This window comes from Haemorhous mexicanus, chromosome 13 (genome assembly GCF_027477595.1).
Source record: "Haemorhous mexicanus isolate bHaeMex1 chromosome 13, bHaeMex1.pri, whole genome shotgun sequence".
NCBI lineage: Eukaryota > Metazoa > Chordata > Aves > Passeriformes > Fringillidae > Haemorhous > Haemorhous mexicanus.
In genome coordinates, this window is record NC_082353.1 from 21,780,763 (window position 1) to 21,799,089 (window position 18,327).

Sequence of the window (18,327 nt, forward strand, 5' to 3'; positions counted from 1 at the left end):
GAGTAGGAGCTCGCCTTGGAAGTGCCACAGCTGCTCCCAGCCCTGCCTCAGTTTCCATGGCAGCTTCCTCTCACCCCATTGCTCAATATCGTTCTTTTTCCACGGAACAGTAGATCCTGCTGCTTTTTCAAACAGCTCCTTATCCAACCGGACCATCCCAGCCCCAGCACCACTGGGGGCTGTGCTCAGCACAGGAGGGCACCAGGGCAGGGTGGGACACGACCCTGCCGGGCTCCTGTCCAGGGAATGTGCTCACACCTTCCCTCAGCCCCAGGCAGCCCAGCCCATCCTCACCCCCAGCAGGGGCTGGGAGGGCACACCCATGCTGGGGACACGTGTGGGACCCTCCTGCCCCTCAGCCCTGCAGGAAAGGCTCAGTCCCAGCCCAGAGCAGCCCCGGGACAGGATGGGTCCCAGATCCCTTGCCACTGTGGCTTCCTGCAGTAACATCTGTGATTAAAACTTGGTATTTTGCCTGCAAAGAGCAGCTACTCAGAGCCAAGTCATGCAATGCCTTTAGGAGATCCAAACCCCTCATTCCCTTGCTCAGCCCAGCCAGGACACTCACACAGCAGCGACCGATGCAAACACAAACATCAGAAACCACATTTGAAATTAAAAAAGTTTATTTGCAGATCTGTAAAACAGCTCTGCCAAAGACCAACATTTCCAAACACTACGAGATGAGAATGCATTTTCCTATCATTAGAATATAAAAAAAAGTCACAGTCCTTCAACTACCCCATGAAAAGCAGACATTTATGAACCGAACATTGAACTTTCAACACCAAAAAGTCACTGGGGTGAGTGAGACAGTCAATAGCACCGAGACAGGTGACACAGCCCTCGTGGTCTGTCATTACTATGGAATAAAGCGGGTTAGTGAGGCCGAGCCTCCAGGGAGAGCAGCCCTACAAGCACTGAGTCCAGACAATGACACACCAGAACACATTCCTTTACATCCCAGCGATGCACACAGCAAGCCAGAAACACCACGGAGCTCCCGGAGCTCCGAGCTTCCACTTTGGGACAAGAAATTCCACTGCAGAACAAGGAATCTTCTGGACTTACGTGGCAGTTGCACTTCACACACACAACTTTAATCACTCTATGTTTACAGGAGCTGTGCAGGAGCTGTGTGATGGGGAGGTGAAGGACAGGATGCAGAAGTGGACAGTGGTGCAGGATCCAAGCCTTGCTCCGTGGGATTACACCGCTTTCCGGTGGTACTCGGGAGGGGCCACCTCGTAGTCACTGGCACTGAACAACGCAGAGGAATTCTTTGCTAAATATCTACAAAAACAACAAAAACATTTCATTGCTTCTTGCCCAAATCCTCCATTGTTCAGTGAATGCCCAGACACACAACAGGGGTTGAGAAGCACCAGTCAGTCCCACAGTAGCTGCTCCCCTCAGCTCTGCAAAGCACTTACAGATCTGACAGCTCAGCCAAAAAATCCATTCCAAACGAGCTGCCAAGCACCTCTGGCTCCAGGTGAGCTCTAGATTAACAGGATGAAGCTGTTGGTATTTAAGGTTCAGGCAGCTGCTGTACCAAGAATCGATTTGGTACTGCTCTACTCAAAGGAGCAGAGACAGATCACGACACCAGGAAGCTCCTTCTGCACAAACAGGGACCCTCGAGGGCTGAGTGAAGGATGGCAAAACTAGGAACAGCCAAAGGTAAAGGTTGTGTGCCATTCATTCTCATGGAATGGGTTCAGGATTTCTGCTCACTGGGTTCACATTTCTACCTCACAGCCAGAGCTCTTCAGCACCTGCATTTACCTCAGACTGCCCCAAAGGAGCAGGGCTATCCCAGGGCAGGTTTTCCCTGCCTACCAGGCTGACTCCTCTCAAGCCCTGCTGCAGAGCTGTCCTGGATTTACTGAGGGTTTTCTTTCAGCTTCCAATAGCTCCTAATGATAGAATCACGGAATGATTTGGGTTGGAAGGGACCTTAAAGCCCACCTCATTTCACATTGAAGTGTTTTATTGTTATCAGGATGTTTTCCTCCTGAACATCCCACGGCTACAGCGTACCATAGCACACTAAAGCCCCAGTGACAGTCTGTCTCCCAGAAATAACATTCCTAAAGTTCATCACTTTTTAAACATTTGCTCAATTGTTGTTGAGTAACTGTTGTGCAATTTAATAGCTTGCTGGAATTATCATCTGCTTTTTTTAGCAGCTATAAATAAATGTTAAAGCATTCATTTTGCAACAAGGAGCAGATGGGACAGGGTAGGAGTGCAGATTAACAGAACCAGAGAAGTGGAGTCTGAGAGGCCTCACTGCAGCCGTGGGGGAGATCCCACACACAGGCCCCAGTTACACAACAATTCACTGAAAAGGGGCAGCCTCACAGCAGCCTGAGCTCCCTGACCTCTCTCCTTCTTGCTGGAAGACCTCACAAGTACTCACTTTAAGAAGTCATGCAAGTAGTTCAAGAGCAAAGCCAGACTCTTCTCATCCAGGGGCGTGTAGGCCAGCATGGCTCCGATCCGCACTGCCCAAAGCAAGGACACTTGTCACAAGCACTGCTTCAAGTCACTGTGTAAGTCCACAACCTTACAGCAGCCCAGGAAAGCAGCCCAGGAATCCATTCCAATATATACAATTTCACCCAAACCAATCAGACTTTAAAAATTCATTTCCATCCCAAACCCCGCAATGGCTCTGAACCTTTTGGGTACCTGGACAGGGAATGAACCCACCCTTCCAAGCTGCCTGTCACAGGTCACAGACTCAAGAAAAGGAAACAAGCACTTGACTCCTTCCCAGTGCTGTTCACTCCCCCCTGCCCAGGGGGCACTCACCAAAGAGCCTCAGGAGGTGTGGGGCCCCGTAGACCTGGGACATGGGGGCGTCGGGGTGATCCGCCAGGATCTCGGCGTACTGGGGCCTCTCGAACTTGTACAGCAGCTGGGTGCCCAGCATGACATTGAAATACTCCTTGATCCCAGCCACCACCTCGTTGACAGCGTATTCCCTGGGGACAGAGAGCTCTGCAAGGCCTGCTCCAAGGAACAAGGACTGCTCCAGGGCGAGGCTTGGCTCGGGGAGACCACCAAAATCAGGAGGGTCCTTCACAGGCATTCACATCCTGCAAGGAAATTTGTCTGGAGACCTTAACATCTACAGCTACAGGAGGGATGCAGTTCCAGACCTCCCTGGAAAATGGGCTGTTCTGAACAGAGCCAGGATGTAGACAAACCAAGAACAGCAGAGATGGACTTTGAGCAGCCCTTCTGAAGGCACAGGCAGCACTGGGGACATTCAGCAGCTTTCTGCTGTCACCCAAAGCTCATCCCAGCTCATACCATGTTCAAAGGACAATACTGAATTAATTGCACTGAACAGGGGGACAATCCCTAGTATTTCAGACACCTGCTCCCTTCCTCTCAAGCTTCTCCTGCCAGATTCCTGCAGGCCTCCAACCTCACCCTGCCTGTACAGGACCTGGCAGGGACAGAGGAGCACAACCCTCACCCCGCCCTGCCAACAAATTTAGAACAGGCATCAGGACAATTACATCAGAGCAGGTTAAAACACCCTGACAAGTCAATAATCTGCTTCCTCTTGAATGGAAGAAAATTACTTCCCTTTCTGCTGTCCCTTTCAAACAGGAAAGTCTCCTGCAGAGTAAACACACCTTGTTTTGCTCAGGGCTGATTGCTGGGGTAATTACAAGCAATAATTGGCTTTGCCCATCTGAGTATTTACAAGTCCTCGTGCACCTCCCTGGCCCCTGGCTCTGTGAGGGAGCCCAGGGGCACTGAGCTCACCCCACATGGCTTCTCTGGGAAGTTTCTATCAGCTTCCTTCAGGAAAAGGCTTAGGGCAAGTGGGGAAGCAGAAATCATATCCAGAAAGCAGACGTGCAGTTTGGAATTACTCCCTCAGGATTTCTGAACACCACTATCACCTTGGGCTTGGAACGGGGCATTGGACATGGGGCTGGGTCAGGTTTCACAACCTTATTCCATTTTCCATGGAATCCAAGTCCAAGAACAGGAGCCAAGGAGGTGTTTAGGGCTGGCAGTGAGCACTACTCACTTGTTATCAGTATTTCCTCGGGATTTTTTGTAGTTTGCATAATCCTCTAAAATGGAGTCCACGTTCTTCTTGGCAGGGAGGTAGAAGAGCTACAAATGCAAAACAGAATACAAGTTTGTCTCTTTCTTGCAGACATTTGTACCTGGAAGCTGAACTGAAACCGTTTCTCACCCGGACGTGTCTAGGGTGAAATCAGCAGGTTAAGGTGATACAGGTTAGGAAAGGACTACTCCAAGAGTTTAGCTGGGCATTAAAAAAACCCAACCAAGCTGGGCAGCCTGGGATAGTGGAAGGTGTCCCCCAGAGCTGGGCAGGCTTTGCACAGGTACCTGTTTCTGCCTGGTGATCAAGTCCCAGTCATCCACCAGCCATGGCTTCAGCTCTTCGGGGATCTTCACCTTCACTTCAACTCTGTTCATAAACGTCTCCTCCTGAGAACAGCCAAGCCAGACTAATTACTCTCAGATACTAATTGGGAGCACAGCACCCTTTTGTTTTCCACCCAGAATCCCTGGGAAGAAATGGAAAATACTCACACTTTCAACAGTTGGATCCACCCGAGCCCTCTTCTTCCTGGGAGGCTGGGGAGTCTCACTGGTGCTGCTCCCCTCCCCAATGCCTGGAGCTGTGCACAGCACACACAGCAGCAGGAAAAAACAGCAGGCAACATTTAGGGCAAGGATTTCAGAGTAAGGCTCAGATTTTTCACAGGTCACCTTTGCACCTGTTGGGGTTTTTTTGTTGTTGTTTTAAATATTACTTCTGTTCTGGGAGTCCCCCCGTTTGTGCCATTTTAAACTGCTGCACTGGCACTTATCTGAGGGAGGTTTCTGCACTAGAAGCACACCAGTCTGTCATATTTTTGGGGGAGAATTTTTGGACACAGCAGCTCAGCTTTGCAGCTGTGTCACATCTCCATCTCAGTAAGAAAACCTAAGTTTGAGTTAGGAAATTATTTCAGCAGATCAGCTTCGCTTTGCAATTGCAAGAGCTCAAACTCCTGACAGACTGAAACAAGTACATTTTGTACCAAGCACAAAAGTGTGAACCATCCCCTTCCTGAGCAGGGAGAGCCTCAGGAATCCAGGAGGGACAGCAGAAGGTGTCAGTGAATTACTGGGGCAGGTTAAAGGTGTTATTTCAGCTACAAATCCTTCACTAGAGAGACCCACTCAGATGCAAAATAAAACACACTTACTTTTCTGCTTGTTCTTTTTTGTTTTCCTGCAAGAAGAACACAAATTAGTGCACATGTCAAGAGAGTGGTACTTAGGGAAGCCACAGCAGAAAGCCAGAAAGTGTTTCAAGCAGCAGGAGCAATCCCCAGGGGCCTGGGCAGTGTTTAGCTAAGGACACACAGAGGAAACACAAGCTACAGCTTGGCTTCAGAGCTTGGTACCATGAGATTCTTCATGGAACAGGCTAAAATCCACCATTTTTTGGGAAGTTTTGTCCTTCCCAAATGCACCTGGAGAACTACATGAGGTTTGTGGCTGTTTTATTTCAGACAGAATATGGCACAAGGAAACAGAAGTGCTGGGAATTCCCAGGAAAATCTCACTCAACTGAATTAACTTCCAGCAAAAGATGGAAAAAAACTCCAGCTTTGCCAGTGCAGCAGCAGAGGGAAGATGCAGGAGCACTTTGTCAATTTACTACCCATTTTCAGCAAGTTTTTGCTGGAGCACCATGACTCACAGTTTGCTCCCTGCCAACAGCAGCCTGGATCCACTGCTCAAAAACTGGGCACTGCGTGGGCAAAACTCTACCAGGCCAACACTGATCCCTTGGAAATTCAGCACTCCCTCAGTGACTCTTGTTTTCAGGCTCTGGACTGGGTTTATCAGGGCCAGGAAACAGGCAGGGCTCTGAGGAAGGGCTGGAGATAGGGACAGTAAAGGGCTTATTTAAAGGCAAAGCAGCTGAAACAAGGCTGAAACTGTGGGCAGGATAAAGCTCATCCCTCAGAGGGAGCAATTCCCAGGGTAAGTCACCAACAGTGGGCTGGTGCATTGAAGAGAAAGGCTTTTCTTCCAAACCCAAAGGGGAGGAACAGGGAGCCCTTCCCAGGATTAATTCACAAGATAAAAATCTGGTTAACCATTAGAACAGAAGCAGAGTTTTTTAAAACTCCATTTAGGTAATTTAAAACCAGATGCTATTCCCTAATTTGTTACTCGCTGCCATATCTCCCCTCCAGAACACTTGGTTACCCTTTCTATTTTTCAAGCACCCATTAACTCTGACTGATTTTTAGGCCCATGAAATGTAGCATAAATTCTTGGAAGCTGGAATTCAGCACATTTAACAGAGTCAGAAGGTGTTGCATAGGCAGCCATAAAGCCTACTTTAACTACACATTTTTTCTGCTACAGCCTCCAGTTATCAGAAGATGAGCAATTATTTTAAACCCAAACCTGCATTTCATACATATTTCTATTTGATCACAGATTGCTTCACAGCTTTTGGAACCAGTTGCTGCAGTTTGCAGAACAGTTACCCTGAACGGACTCAAACAAAAGCACAGCACAAGGAGCAGGTTCTGAGCTCTCCCTTCCAACGCCAGCACTGCTCCCCAGGCCCCTGAAAACCCCTCCGTGCTGCTTTCCAGGAGCTGTGGGCTGCAGAAACAGCCTCTAGAAGGATCCAGGGCTGAAAGCCTGGAGTCAGCTGGACACAGGGACTGTCCTCCCACTGCACCCAGCCCAACCACAAAGGTGCAGGGCAGAGGAGCTGCAGAGGGGCTTTCAACAGCCCCAGACAGAGCTCTGCTGCCAAAGCACCCCAGGACAGCCACGGGCCCTCAGGGCCTGCCCAGAACCCTGGGGAGAACCCCCAGGGCCTGCCCAGAACCCCGGGGAGAACCCAGGGCCTTCCCAGAACCCCGGGGAGAACACCCAGGGCCTGCCCAGAACCCCGGGGAGAACCCCCAGGGCCTGCCCAGAACCCCGGGGAGAGCCCAGGGCCTGCCCAGAACCCCGGGGAGAACCCCCAGGGCCTGCCCAGAACCCCGGGGAGAACCCCCAGGGCCTGCCCAGAACCCCGGGGAGAACACCCAGGGCCTGCCCAGAACCCTGGGGAGAACCCCCAGGGCCTGCCCAGAACCCCGGGGAGAACACCCAGGGCCTGCCCAGAACCCCGGGGAGAACACCCAGGGCCTGCCCAGAACCCCAGGGAGAACCCAGGGCCTGCCCAGAACCCCGGGGAGAACACCCAGGGCCTGCCCAGAACCCCGGGGAGAACACCCAGGGCCTGCCCAGAACCCCGGGGAGAACCCCCAGGGCCTGCCCAGAACCCCGGGGAGAACACCCAGGGCCTGCCCAGAACCCCGGGGAGAACCCCCAGGGCCTGCCCAGAACCCCGGGGAGAACACCCAGGGCCTGCCCAGAACCCCGGGGAGAACACCCAGGGCCTGCCCAGGGCCTGTCTAGAACCCAAGGGAGAATCCAGGGGAGCTGAGGCCTCCCAGGGCCTTCCCAGAACCCAGGGGAGAGGAGGTGGGCCCCAGGACAGCTGAGGGCTCCCAGGGCCTGTCTATAACCCAGGAGAGCTCCCAGGGCCTGCCCAAAACCCAGGAGAGAACCCAGGGCAGAACCCACGACAGCTCCCAGGGCCTGCCCAGAACCCAACAAAGAAGCCAGGAAAGAACCCAGGAGAGAGGAAAGGTGAGCCCCAGGAGAGCTGAGGGCTCCCAGGGCCTGCCCAGAAGCCAGGAGAGAAGGAGGTGGCCCCGGGGTGGCAGCCCTGCGTGGCACTGCCCCAGGCCTCACTCACCGCGTGGAGATGGCCGGGGTCTCCAGGCAGCACACGGTGTGGGCTCCATCCCGCCGGAAAAACCTGGGGACAGGGCACACACAGCTCGTGGGCAGCCTCACACAGCCCAGCACCACTCAACACTCCCGGGGACACGCTGTGCTTACACTAGTGCCACCACTGCTTGGTTAGCAGGAGAATACATCTCAGAATATAAAGCACCTTTCCCTCAGATCCTCCAGCAGTGCCACAAAAGGTCCATTCTGAGCCCACAGAGGTGGAGAGTGTCACCCTTTTAGAACAGTGGTGTGAACAGTTTCCCCTCTCCCCAGCACCAGTACTGGTGTGTCTGCAAAGAGCTCTGATGTACAAGGGAATGACCCCGAGGTTGGATTTTGGAAGTGTATTTTGGGAAGCATTACTCTGTAGTGCAATCAACACACACTCACAGCTGAGTCAAACTCACACCCACCATCAGCTCCCTCCCACCACTCACAGGGGAGACACTCAGCTGGAACAGCCCCTTAAGCAGCCAAATCAGTGCTGGTCATCATTCAGACCTGCTTCAGTTAGGTTTTAATGACACTCGTTATCAGCTGCCTACAGACTTGGGCTGGGTTTTGTCTGACCCCGCCTGAGGACAGCAGTGAGTACCTCCTGTGGAAGCTGCTCCTGAGCTGGCAGGACTCAGCTGGAGCTCTGCCTGCAGCACCTGAGCAGAGGAGAGCACCCAGCCAGGAGATCCAGGAGATCCAGGGGAGACCCCAGGTCCACTGGCTCCCCCTTCCCCAGACCAGGAGCCAGCTACAGCCCTGCCAGGCTTTGGCCAGTCCCAAAGTGACACTGCCCCAGGATGCAGAGCAAACCCCAATTCCCTGTCCCCACCTGTGCTGCACTCCTCAAAGCCATGACTCACATTCCACACCAAACCTGCCCCTCAGTGAGCCCTGGCCTGAGGCTGCTGCCAAATCCACTTCTGAAGAACTGGTGGCATTTCAGCAGCTTCCTTATGACAGCCAGAATCACAAATGAAGTTAGAGATTCAAAACAGCCCATTAGCAAGGGCCACTTCCATCATTAAGTGAAACCCTGCCCAAACAGAAGATGACAAATGAGCAGAGCTGGACTGATTGTCTGAAAATCTACCATAAAATCTCTCCTGAAACACCAAAAGGATGGAGTGAAGGAAATCTGACAGTCACAGCCCAAATCAAGTTTTTCTAGTAGACGCCTGAGCTTGCTTCTGGTCTCTTAGGATGCAGACCATTTAAAATTGTGTATTTATTGGTTTAGTTTTGTCAAAACCAGCCAAAGAAAGGCTCTTTAAATGCAGTTTTGACAACTGCACCAAGGCAGAAGGCAAGGCATTGTGAGGATTTTATTCCAAAGTGCTTGGGAGAGCTGGGAAATTCTAGAGAGAAACTGATTTTACTGAGATACACAAGACTTATGAGGTGTCAGGCCACCAACAACAGACTGCAAAAAAATGCAGAGCCTGTCTGCTCAACACCTCAATTCAACCTTAACTGTGCACCATCTAAAAGGCATTTTAAGTGAAACACTTTAACAAAGGCCTTTTTGGCGCCATTAAACTGCTTTTGCACAGGCTGTGCCACAAGAGATGGAGTTGAGCTGCAGAGCCACTTAAAGTAAAAGCGATGAGCCAAAGTCTGGGAGGTGTTTTGGGCAGGGTTGGGGGGTGGGTTTTTTATTTTTAAATAAAAAGAATCTTACACTTCAACATTCTTCTGCTGCAGACCAGAAGTCTTCTTGCCTGGAGCAGCTCCTCTCATCTTCCCCTCTGCATATTGTTCCCTTTAAACAGAGCGTATTCAGAAATGAGATTTTGGTGGGAAAAGAAGCTTCTTTGGTTTTGGTGTGAAACTCAGTAGCTTCCCCTGATAACTGTGGATGGAAGCTCTGTTGAACAAACATTCCCTGGCAATCCCTCCTTCCCCACTACTCACTGGTTGGCCTTCTGGAGTTCTTTTTGTTTCTGCAGGTTGGTATCCACGTATTTGAGCACTCTGCTTTCTGGAACCCATTCATCCCAGCTGGAAAAAACCCAGAGAGAAATAAATCATCACTCAAAGCCCTCCCATGATTGCCTTCGACACAAACAGTCCATTAAAAGCTTCACAGAATTTGGGACTAAACTCTGCTTTGTGTCAAGTCATGGACTGGCACAGCTCAAGGCCAAAGTTACCAAACGTTCCCCATGGACAGGTGCTGGAATGAGCTATCCAGGGAACTGTGACCCTCTGGCATTTCCAGCTTCCCAAACTTGAGGGATGGGCAATTTAGGAGGGAGAGAACAGCCTTTAATTCAAAAGAAGCATCACAGGAAAAAAATAAAATTACTCTATGCTGACAAAATTATGGGATATCTGTAGCCATGGTGTATTACTGAGAAAGTTTCCTTTATCTACTCCAACATTTCACAGGTTAACAAATTCAGCAATAGGATCTTACTGTAAGGAGAAGAGCTCTGATTTCTGTCTGTGAAGGGAACCAAGATGGCATGAATATTTGCAGAATCTGAAGCGAACGATTTAAGAGAACAGGTGTTGGGGAAATTGCCATTACAGCAGGAATTCCACTTCAACACAGAGTGCCTCAGCCGAGCAGTCTGACAACTTATCTCAAATAAAACACATTAAAAGCGGCCGAGGTGTTCCAAAGTACATCAGTTAAAGCTCTTTATGAAGAGTTCAGTGCCAGTTTTCAGCAGCTGCCACTCTTGGAGCAGCATGTGGCCAAGCCAATATTGCTGCAGGAGCACTTCAGAGGGTGGAGAGAAGGCAAGGGCAGCACCTGCAGACTGCAGAGAGACACCTCCAGCTGTGCCCAAAGCCTCTGGGTTTGGGCAGTGCTCTGCTCAGCTGTCCAAGCACTCATCCCACTCCTGCCTGCCCAGCTGCAAGAGCCCTTCCAGAAGTGCTGTGTGCCCAGGTGGCACCTCTGTGCCCCACAGTGACAGAGCTTTCTGCTATCCTGACTGCTGATACTGGCAAAATGATTCCAAGCCAGGCCCTGACAGCTGCAGATGAAGGCTCTGCTGCCCTGGCTCTCGCAGCAACGCCACTTTTAATGTCCTTAATTGGAGCTTGAAGGCAAAAATGGAAACTCAAACAGCACAAGCAAGAAAAGCGGGATCAGGACAGCACCTCTGCCCCTCCATGGCACAAACAAGGGAAGGAAGGGCCACACTGGTGCTGCCTCATTAAGAGGAGCCAGCACACAGAGTGATTGTACCCCTGTAAGTGTTGTGTTTACACTGAGCCATCCCCTGGCCCTCTGGCAGCAGGGAGAGCGGATGCAATTAAAAGTCACATCTGAAACACGAGGTTCAGCTTTTAGTCACATCACAGAGATCAAGACTGCTGTGACTAAGAGTCCTCAGCACTGAAATGAAACCAAACCAAACAGGAAACTGCCCTCTGAGACTTCTGGGTCTGAAGAGATGAGGTTTCTAACCACCTAGAAAAAACATCCATTTCCTAAATTAAAACTGAGGGGTAGAAAACAACTCAAAAGAAGGGAGAAAAGTACATCAATAGAACAACCTCATGTAAGCTTTCACCTCTAATGGGCTCAACATTTATCCCACAGAGGTGTCTGTAACTCTCAGCCATCTCCCACATGGAACCCTGCCAGTTCTGCAGGAGGAAAAAGCATCTGTATGTTTACTTTAATCTGAGAGGCTGGAGCTGAAACACAGGCTGCACCTGCTGCTAACCCAGCCCTCAGCAAGCTGTGCTCCAAAATCCCCTGAACACCTGGGGTAAGAGGCAAGGGCAGGGGATCTCAGAGGTTTTGCCCCACCTCAGAAGGAGCTGCCCTTCCTCCCAAGGCATAACAAGGAAGTTTTCATTGCAGAGGTTTCTGCCAAGGAGCAACTCCAGTGTTTCCCACCCTGAACAACCAGAATGTCCCAGAGCATTCCCAGCAGCCTCCTGCCAGCTCTGCAGGAAATGGCCAGTTTGGCAATGTTCTCTGTGTTCCATAAATCAGCAGATCAGGTATTAAATCACTCCGGTCAGTCCCAGAGGGTCTGCCACCAGCAAAGACATGCCAGGGCTGCTGCACCCAGCCCACACTCAGACAAAGCATCTCCCTGGAAAGGAAAGACAAATCCTGCTTTTATTCCATGCACTACTTACTTTTTATTCCAACCACTGTAGTGGATAAAGTATTTCACTTGCTTGTCCTTTATGGCAACCTTTACACACTGGAACAGAGAAGAAAGGTCAGTCAGTCCCAGGGAAAACAAGGAGATCTCAGGGAATTTTGCTGCTTTAGCTTGCAGAGTTTTCCCTGCCCCTGAACTTCTTGGCTGTACAAATCAAATCCACCAACTCAACACTTCCTCCAGGAAGTTCAAGTCCTGTTCTGGAGGTGCTGAGATTCAGCAGCCACTGCCCCCCTGAGCAGTGACAGAATGAGGCTGCTGTAAAACCTGCAGGGCTCCAGATTTGAGTCTCTGTAAAAGAGTTTTTCTTACACTGAAGTAAAAACTACTCCCCAAATTATAATTGGTATTTTCCTGGCACACAGAGCCACCTCCAAGTGTTTGAGAGGGCAGAACCTTTGGCTATACAACATTTTCTCAAGACCACACTGTGCTGTACCCACTTCAGCTACAAAATATTGCCAGAGAGGAGCCTCCTGTTTCAGGAAACAGCTGCAAAATGCCACAGATGGAACTTAAACCCGGGCAGGACTAAGGTTCTCCTGCTCCTGCTGCAGCAGTGCTTGTTCTGACAGCCTGGAGCTAACCCCAGCCACACACAGCCTGTGCCTGCCTCTGCTTGTTTTGGAGAGTAAAGGGGCTGAGCACCAAGCAAAAGATGACTCAAATACAGTTCTGCAGCAAAATATTTTCCCTGCTGGGGGTTAGAAGGGCCTGAAGTGAATCTCCTTTAACTCTGCATGGCAGAGATTCACAAACAGCTCCTGCTTGCCACGAGCCCTCACAAAGAGCTGCCCTGACCACCTTGCTGTAGGACACCAAGGATGTGGTCAGGAACAAAACAACTGCTGGGCTGAGAACCACGGGAGAAAAACAGATCAAAGGAACAGGAAGAAAGCCAAGGTTGTTATTCATTAATACTGACAAAGCAGCTTTGAAAATTAAACCCTTAAAATAAACAAGTCAAACCTTTTTAAAATGAAACTTCAAGTTCATTCTGCCAGTGCAGGAACTCAGAAGGATGCACTCAGTACAAACAGCCAAAACCCACTTGTGAGCTGGGAGATCCCCTGCAGCACCCATTCCACTCTGGAAAAAGGAGGGCAAGCACAGCTGCTGTCCAGCTGGGGCTGCCTGAGTGCCACACGGTTATTTCCTCAAAGCCTCCATCACCCTCCTCTCTGCAGGCACTGGCACAACAGCCCTGAGCACACCCTCCCAACAAAAGGTGGGAATTGTCCCACACTGCCCCAGCCCCATCCTCCTGTTCCAGAGGCAGGAAGGAGCAGAGTAGGAGCCCTAAGGGGGAATGGTTTGGAGCAGCCCAAACCCTCTCAGTGCTCTGGGTGAGATTTTAGCATTATAACTCTTTCTCCTGAAGAGAGAAACTGAGTGTTTCTCCTGCCTCCCTGTGTTAACACTCACCGACACCAAATCCCGAAGGATTTAAATCCCTGTCTCAGGCACCCCAGGGATTTCTGCACACCTTCCAACCCACACAGCTCCAAGAGCCCTTTCCTTCCCTTCCAGAGGGAGTGGAAGCACTCACACACTGAGGCAGCAGGGGCACAAACCTGCAGTGCAGGCTCCTGGGGTTAAAAAGCCAGAACTGGAAGCAGAACTGGGACTGCCACTTCCCTTGTCACTGCAGTGCAGCTCCTCCTGGGCACTGTGGAGGACCACAGGCTGCACTCAGCCCCCTCCCCCTGAGCAGCTCAGGCACCAAATCCTGCAGGCACAAAGTGTTCTGGGATATTTCCAGTGTTCTGGGATGTTCTAACAGCCTCTGGGAGCTTCCCAGAATAGCTGCATGGTGCCACTGGGCTTCCTGAAATTGTTCTGGAATAGAGCCCCAGGGTTTGACATTGATTTCAGACAGGTTTTTGTTAATTTTAGTTCCAGTCCTTGGTCCCATCTAGAGGCACAGCAGACAGAAACACGTCCTTTTTTCCTGGGCAGCAGCAGGAGCCACCTGCAGCCACACACACCCACCTTGGCTTCATAAAGGAGAGGTCCATGGAAACAAAGCACTCGCTCACCTGCAAGGGAAGCACAGAGAGACAGCTCACAGCCCACAGCCCTGTCACCAGAAACAGCACGGAGCAGGCCAGGGAGAGCTCTGAGGCAGGAACTGACTGCAGAAGCAAATTCCCTCTCCCTCCAAAGGGATCAGAGCTGTGATTGTTTGGAGCCCAGAGCAGAGACCCCTGAGGATCCCAGGAGCAGCTGCACACTGGCACAGTCACAGTGCTGGTGATCTGGCAGCAAACCCCACACCCCTGCCCAGATCTCCTCCCCAGGCAAACCCCCCTGGCACGCCCAGATCTCCTCCCCAGGCTCAGGTCAGGCTGCAGCCCCCACAGCAGGCTGGGCTCAGCCACAGGCAGGCAAAGCTGCCCCTCTGAAGGGTTACTGATCCTGGGCACTCCCATAAGATCCCACCTCTGCACCTGAAGCTCTTGACACCTGAAAGCCACTGTCACCCATGTCCCTTTCTTGCAGGAAGGGCAGCACAAGGCATTCCCAGCTCAGAGTCAGGAAGAGAGATCCCCACGCTGCTTTCCCACCCAGCCTGTGGAACAGGGCAGGGCAGCTGCAGAACCCCCTCACTCTGGGGTTTGGAGCAGGATGAGATTGTCCTTCAGCCTGGCTTTATCTCCTCCCGGCCAGTCTCATTGCGTGGTTCCACTGTGGGAACTGCAGGGTACTTAACACAGGATATCTGAGGGCACACATCTCCTGGAAGCTGCAGTGCCGCCCGGGTTTGGGAAGGTGAGCTGCAGAACTGTGAAATGCTTTTGTGTCTCAACAAAGAGAAAGGCTCAGAAGGGCTCTCCCGGAAGTGCCCACACTGATCCATCACACAGGCAGTACTTTTATTTATTTAAAAATGCCCCTACAGACAGGGCTGACAATCAGAGGTGACATTACCGCCCTCATTGTCACAGTGCTGGTGGCAGACACACCCCTGCCTCAGGGCTGTGCAGTGTTTTCCAGGAGAGATGCCCACGGTTACTGAGGAACACTCGTTTTTAAAAAACACACGGATGATTTGCAGAAAGGGCTCTTTGTCTCCATGATAACCCGGCAGGCTCCTGCTCCCTCACACAAGGGCTGTTCCCTGGATGCACACACTGCTCCTTACACCCATCCCATCCCATCCCATCCCACCCCTGCAGGGCAGGGACACCTTCCACTATCCCAGGCTGCTCCCAGCCCTGTCCAACCTGGCCCGGGACATTCCGGGGATGGGGCATCCATCTTACACTGCACTGCTATTTTTACTTATTTCACTTGTATTACTCTTAGCCGCAACCATTACCTAAAAATCAAAATATACTCAGAAAAAGCCTCCTAAAAATCGCGATTCATCCTCATTCAGCCAAACCCCGGTGCTCTGCGGCAGATGTGGATTCCAGCTGTGCTGGAATCCAACGCTGCCTCCATGAATCCTTCTGCACTGGGCTCCCTTCCGGGGGACAATAAATAATCATTTTTCAAGCGCATTAAAACAAAACCTCCGACAAACCAGCGAGATTTCAGCAGTTTTAATGCCGAGGAACATCCTTGCAGGAAAACGAAGGCTATTTGGAATAACGGGGTGGGAAGGGCCCGCGTGTTACCGGGAGGAAAGAGGAAGGCCGGGAGGAGACAAAGCCTGCGGGAATCCAGCTTTCCCACCTATTCGCACCTGCTCGGGGCTGAGCCGGGAGCGCTGGCAGCGGATCCCGAGCCCCGGGGCCGGAGCCGAGCCCCCCGCGCCGGGCGCGGCCCGCGGCCCCCGGAACCCCCGGCCCGCCCTCGCCGCAGCCCCGAGCCCTGCCCGCACTCACCCTCCTGGAACTTGGGCTTGGGGTCCTGCTTGGGCGCCATTTATAAGGGCCGGTCCCTCCTCCGGCCGCTCCCCGCGGGGCCCCGGCGCTGCCCGGCCCGGCCCCGCCGCTGCCCGGCCCGGCCCCGCCGCGCAGCCGCCGCTCGGGCATGCCGGGACATGGAGTCCTCGGGCTCCGCGCCCGCTCCGCCCCGCTCGGCGGGCGGGGGCGGCTTGGCTGCCGACTGCCGGCTGCCCGAGCCGTGAGGAGCTAGACTAGACGGAAAAAAAATAAAAATCAAGAAAACACAGAAGAAAAAAATTACTCGCCCAACGTGGGGCTCGAACCCACGACCCTGGGATTAAGAGTCCCATGCTCTACCGACTGAGCTAGCCGGGCGCCGTGCACACCCTGTGGCCGCCGCGGGTCTCGGCAGCGGCCCCACCGGCCGCGGGTGTTCCCCGCTCCGGCCGCCAGAGGGCGCGTGCCCCGGCTGATCTGCATATTTAACATTATCGCCTAATTAAACATTATCCCAAACGTTATCCCATCATCCCGGCACGTGCGGAGCCACCGGAGGCGCGGCCGTCCCGGGAAAGCTGTGGGCTGCCGGAGCTGCGAGCAGCCCCCGAGAGGGTAATTAATAGAGCCCAGTAATCCCGGGTGTCGGCTCCCGGTGCGCTTCAACCTGAGAGAAAACAAAAGGAGCAGTCCCGACTGAGGAGGGGAGGAACGTGGCGGCATCAGCCAAGCACCATTTTTCATTTTTGACCGAAAATTCGCTGAATTTTTGTGATTTTTTTTTTTTAAATCGCGGTCCTCACGGCGGGGCAGACGAAGCAAAGCGGCAAGGGAGCGCCAGGGGGCGCCATGGGCCACGCCGGCAACGCGTAATATAAGCCCCGCCTCTTAATGTGCATAACCCCGCCCCTAATGTACATAATCCGCCTTTAATATGCATAACCCCGCCCATCTGATATGCATGGATGCCTTGAGAGGCTTCCTGGAACAGAGCTGGTCAGAGTTAAAGGAATAAAGTAGGGATTTATTAAAAGGCCTTCACAGGACACACCTTGGGCAGTACAAGAGCCTGGCCATAGCTACACCCAAATTGGACTCCAGGTCATGAGTTTTCACACTTTTATAAGTTTTGGTTCATTTCCATGTTGGGGTTAATTGTCCACTGGCAGGTCCAGGTGATGCAGTCCCATCCTCCCAGATGGCTCTCCTCAATTCGCTGTTATTTGCACTTTTCCGGCCTGAAGCTGCAGCGGTGTCCTTGGTTCTGGGGCTGGAAAAGGAGTGTTTTATCTGACTGAGCTGTGAGAACTGCTAACACTCTATATGAAGCTGAGAGTTATACACGAATGCAGTGCAGAATCTGAAAAATGCAAAAGCGCAAACTTAAGGCATCAGTATAACCCCGCCCCTGATGTACATAACCTCGCCCTATGATGTACATAACCCCGCCCTACTAGGCATAGCTCCGCCCTTCTACTGTACATAGCCCCTCCCCTAACGGGCAGATCCCCGCCCCCTGTTGTGTGTAGCCCCGCCCCCGGTTGTGCCCGGCCCCGCCCCGGCGGAGCCCCCAGCCCGCCGCAGCCATGGCGGCCCCGGCCGCGCTGCGCCCGCTCCTGCCCCTCGTCCCCGTGGCCGCCGCGCTGGCGCTGGCCGCGGGCGGGGGCACCGCGGGGACAGGTCCGGGGGGACAGCGCTGCGGGGACCGCGGGAGGGCCGCGGGGATGGGGGCGGGATGTCCGTGGAGCGCGGGGCTCCCGCGGGATGACCGGGAATGAGCGCTGGGTGTCCGCGGGATTGTCCGCGGGATGAGCGCTGGGTGTCCGCGGGATGAGCGGGAACGAGCGCTGGGTGTCCGCGGGATGAGCGGGAATGAGCGCCGGGTGTCCGCGGGATTGTCCGCGGGATGAGCGCCGGGTGTCCGCGGGATGAGTGGGAATGAGCGCCGGGTGTCCGCGGGATTGTCCGCGGGATGAGCGCCGGGTGTCCGCGGGATTGTCCGCGGGATGCTTACGAGCCGGAGCGCCCGGTGCCCCCGCCGCTGCTGCGCTCCGTGCCCGCGGGTTGGGCACGCTCGGAGCCGGCAGCCCCGGTCCCCTCCCGGCTCCCCGCGGCCGCAGCGCCGAGCCCCGCCTGGGGAGGCTCCGGGGCGCTCCTTGCCCGCGGGTGCTTTGCCCCCAGAGACGGCGTGTCCCAACACCGCCTCAAAGCGGGGATTCCATTTTTTGGGAGTTTTTTCCTTGTTTATTCGGTGGTTATTTTACTGGCAGCCGCAGTTTACCAGCGGGAGTTAAGCGGGGCCAGCCGGGGCAGGGCAGGGCAGAGCTCCGGAGCTGCCTGGCTCCCTCTGGCCCGGCCGGCCCCTAACCCGACCTTAACGCTGTCCCCGGCAAAGCCCAGCGCTGGCCCCGAGGGCAGCAGGCGCAGTCCCTGCTGTCCCTGCTCCGTGCCGTCCCAGCGGGCGCATCCAGCTGCTGTCCGGGTCCCCT

At 53.3% G+C, this 18,327-nt stretch overlaps 2 protein-coding genes and 1 non-coding gene across 3 annotated transcripts in view; 1 reads left to right on the forward strand and 2 right to left on the reverse strand.

Annotated features, from left to right (window-relative positions):
* Window positions 1–608: 608 nt before the first annotated feature.
* On the reverse strand, window positions 609–15,968 carry MORF4L1 (mortality factor 4 like 1). Its single transcript, XM_059858798.1, has 13 exons — window positions 15,839–15,968; window positions 13,998–14,044; window positions 11,977–12,044; window positions 9,781–9,867; window positions 9,548–9,628; window positions 7,835–7,897; window positions 5,259–5,284; window positions 4,597–4,685; window positions 4,390–4,491; window positions 4,061–4,149; window positions 2,821–2,993; window positions 2,426–2,510; window positions 609–1,293 (listed from the first exon to the last, which is right to left on the reverse strand). The coding sequence occupies exons 1-13, from the start codon at window positions 15,876–15,878 to the stop codon at window positions 1,209–1,211; spliced, it is 1,035 nt and encodes a 344-aa protein (XP_059714781.1). The 5' UTR covers window positions 15,879–15,968; the 3' UTR covers window positions 609–1,208.
* A 175-nt stretch (window positions 15,969–16,143) lies between these two features.
* On the reverse strand, window positions 16,144–16,216 carry TRNAK-CUU (transfer RNA lysine (anticodon CUU)). The gene has a single exon. It is a non-coding gene; the product is annotated as a tRNA-Lys (tRNA).
* A 1,208-nt stretch (window positions 16,217–17,424) lies between these two features.
* The window catches only part of ADAMTS7 (ADAM metallopeptidase with thrombospondin type 1 motif 7), a 41,876-nt gene continuing 40,973 nt past the window's right edge, over window positions 17,425–18,327 (forward strand). The window contains exon 1 of the mRNA XM_059857820.1: window positions 17,425–17,518. Coding sequence (XP_059713803.1) covers window positions 17,425–17,518 — 94 coding nt within the window. The remainder of the gene's footprint in view (window positions 17,519–18,327) is intronic.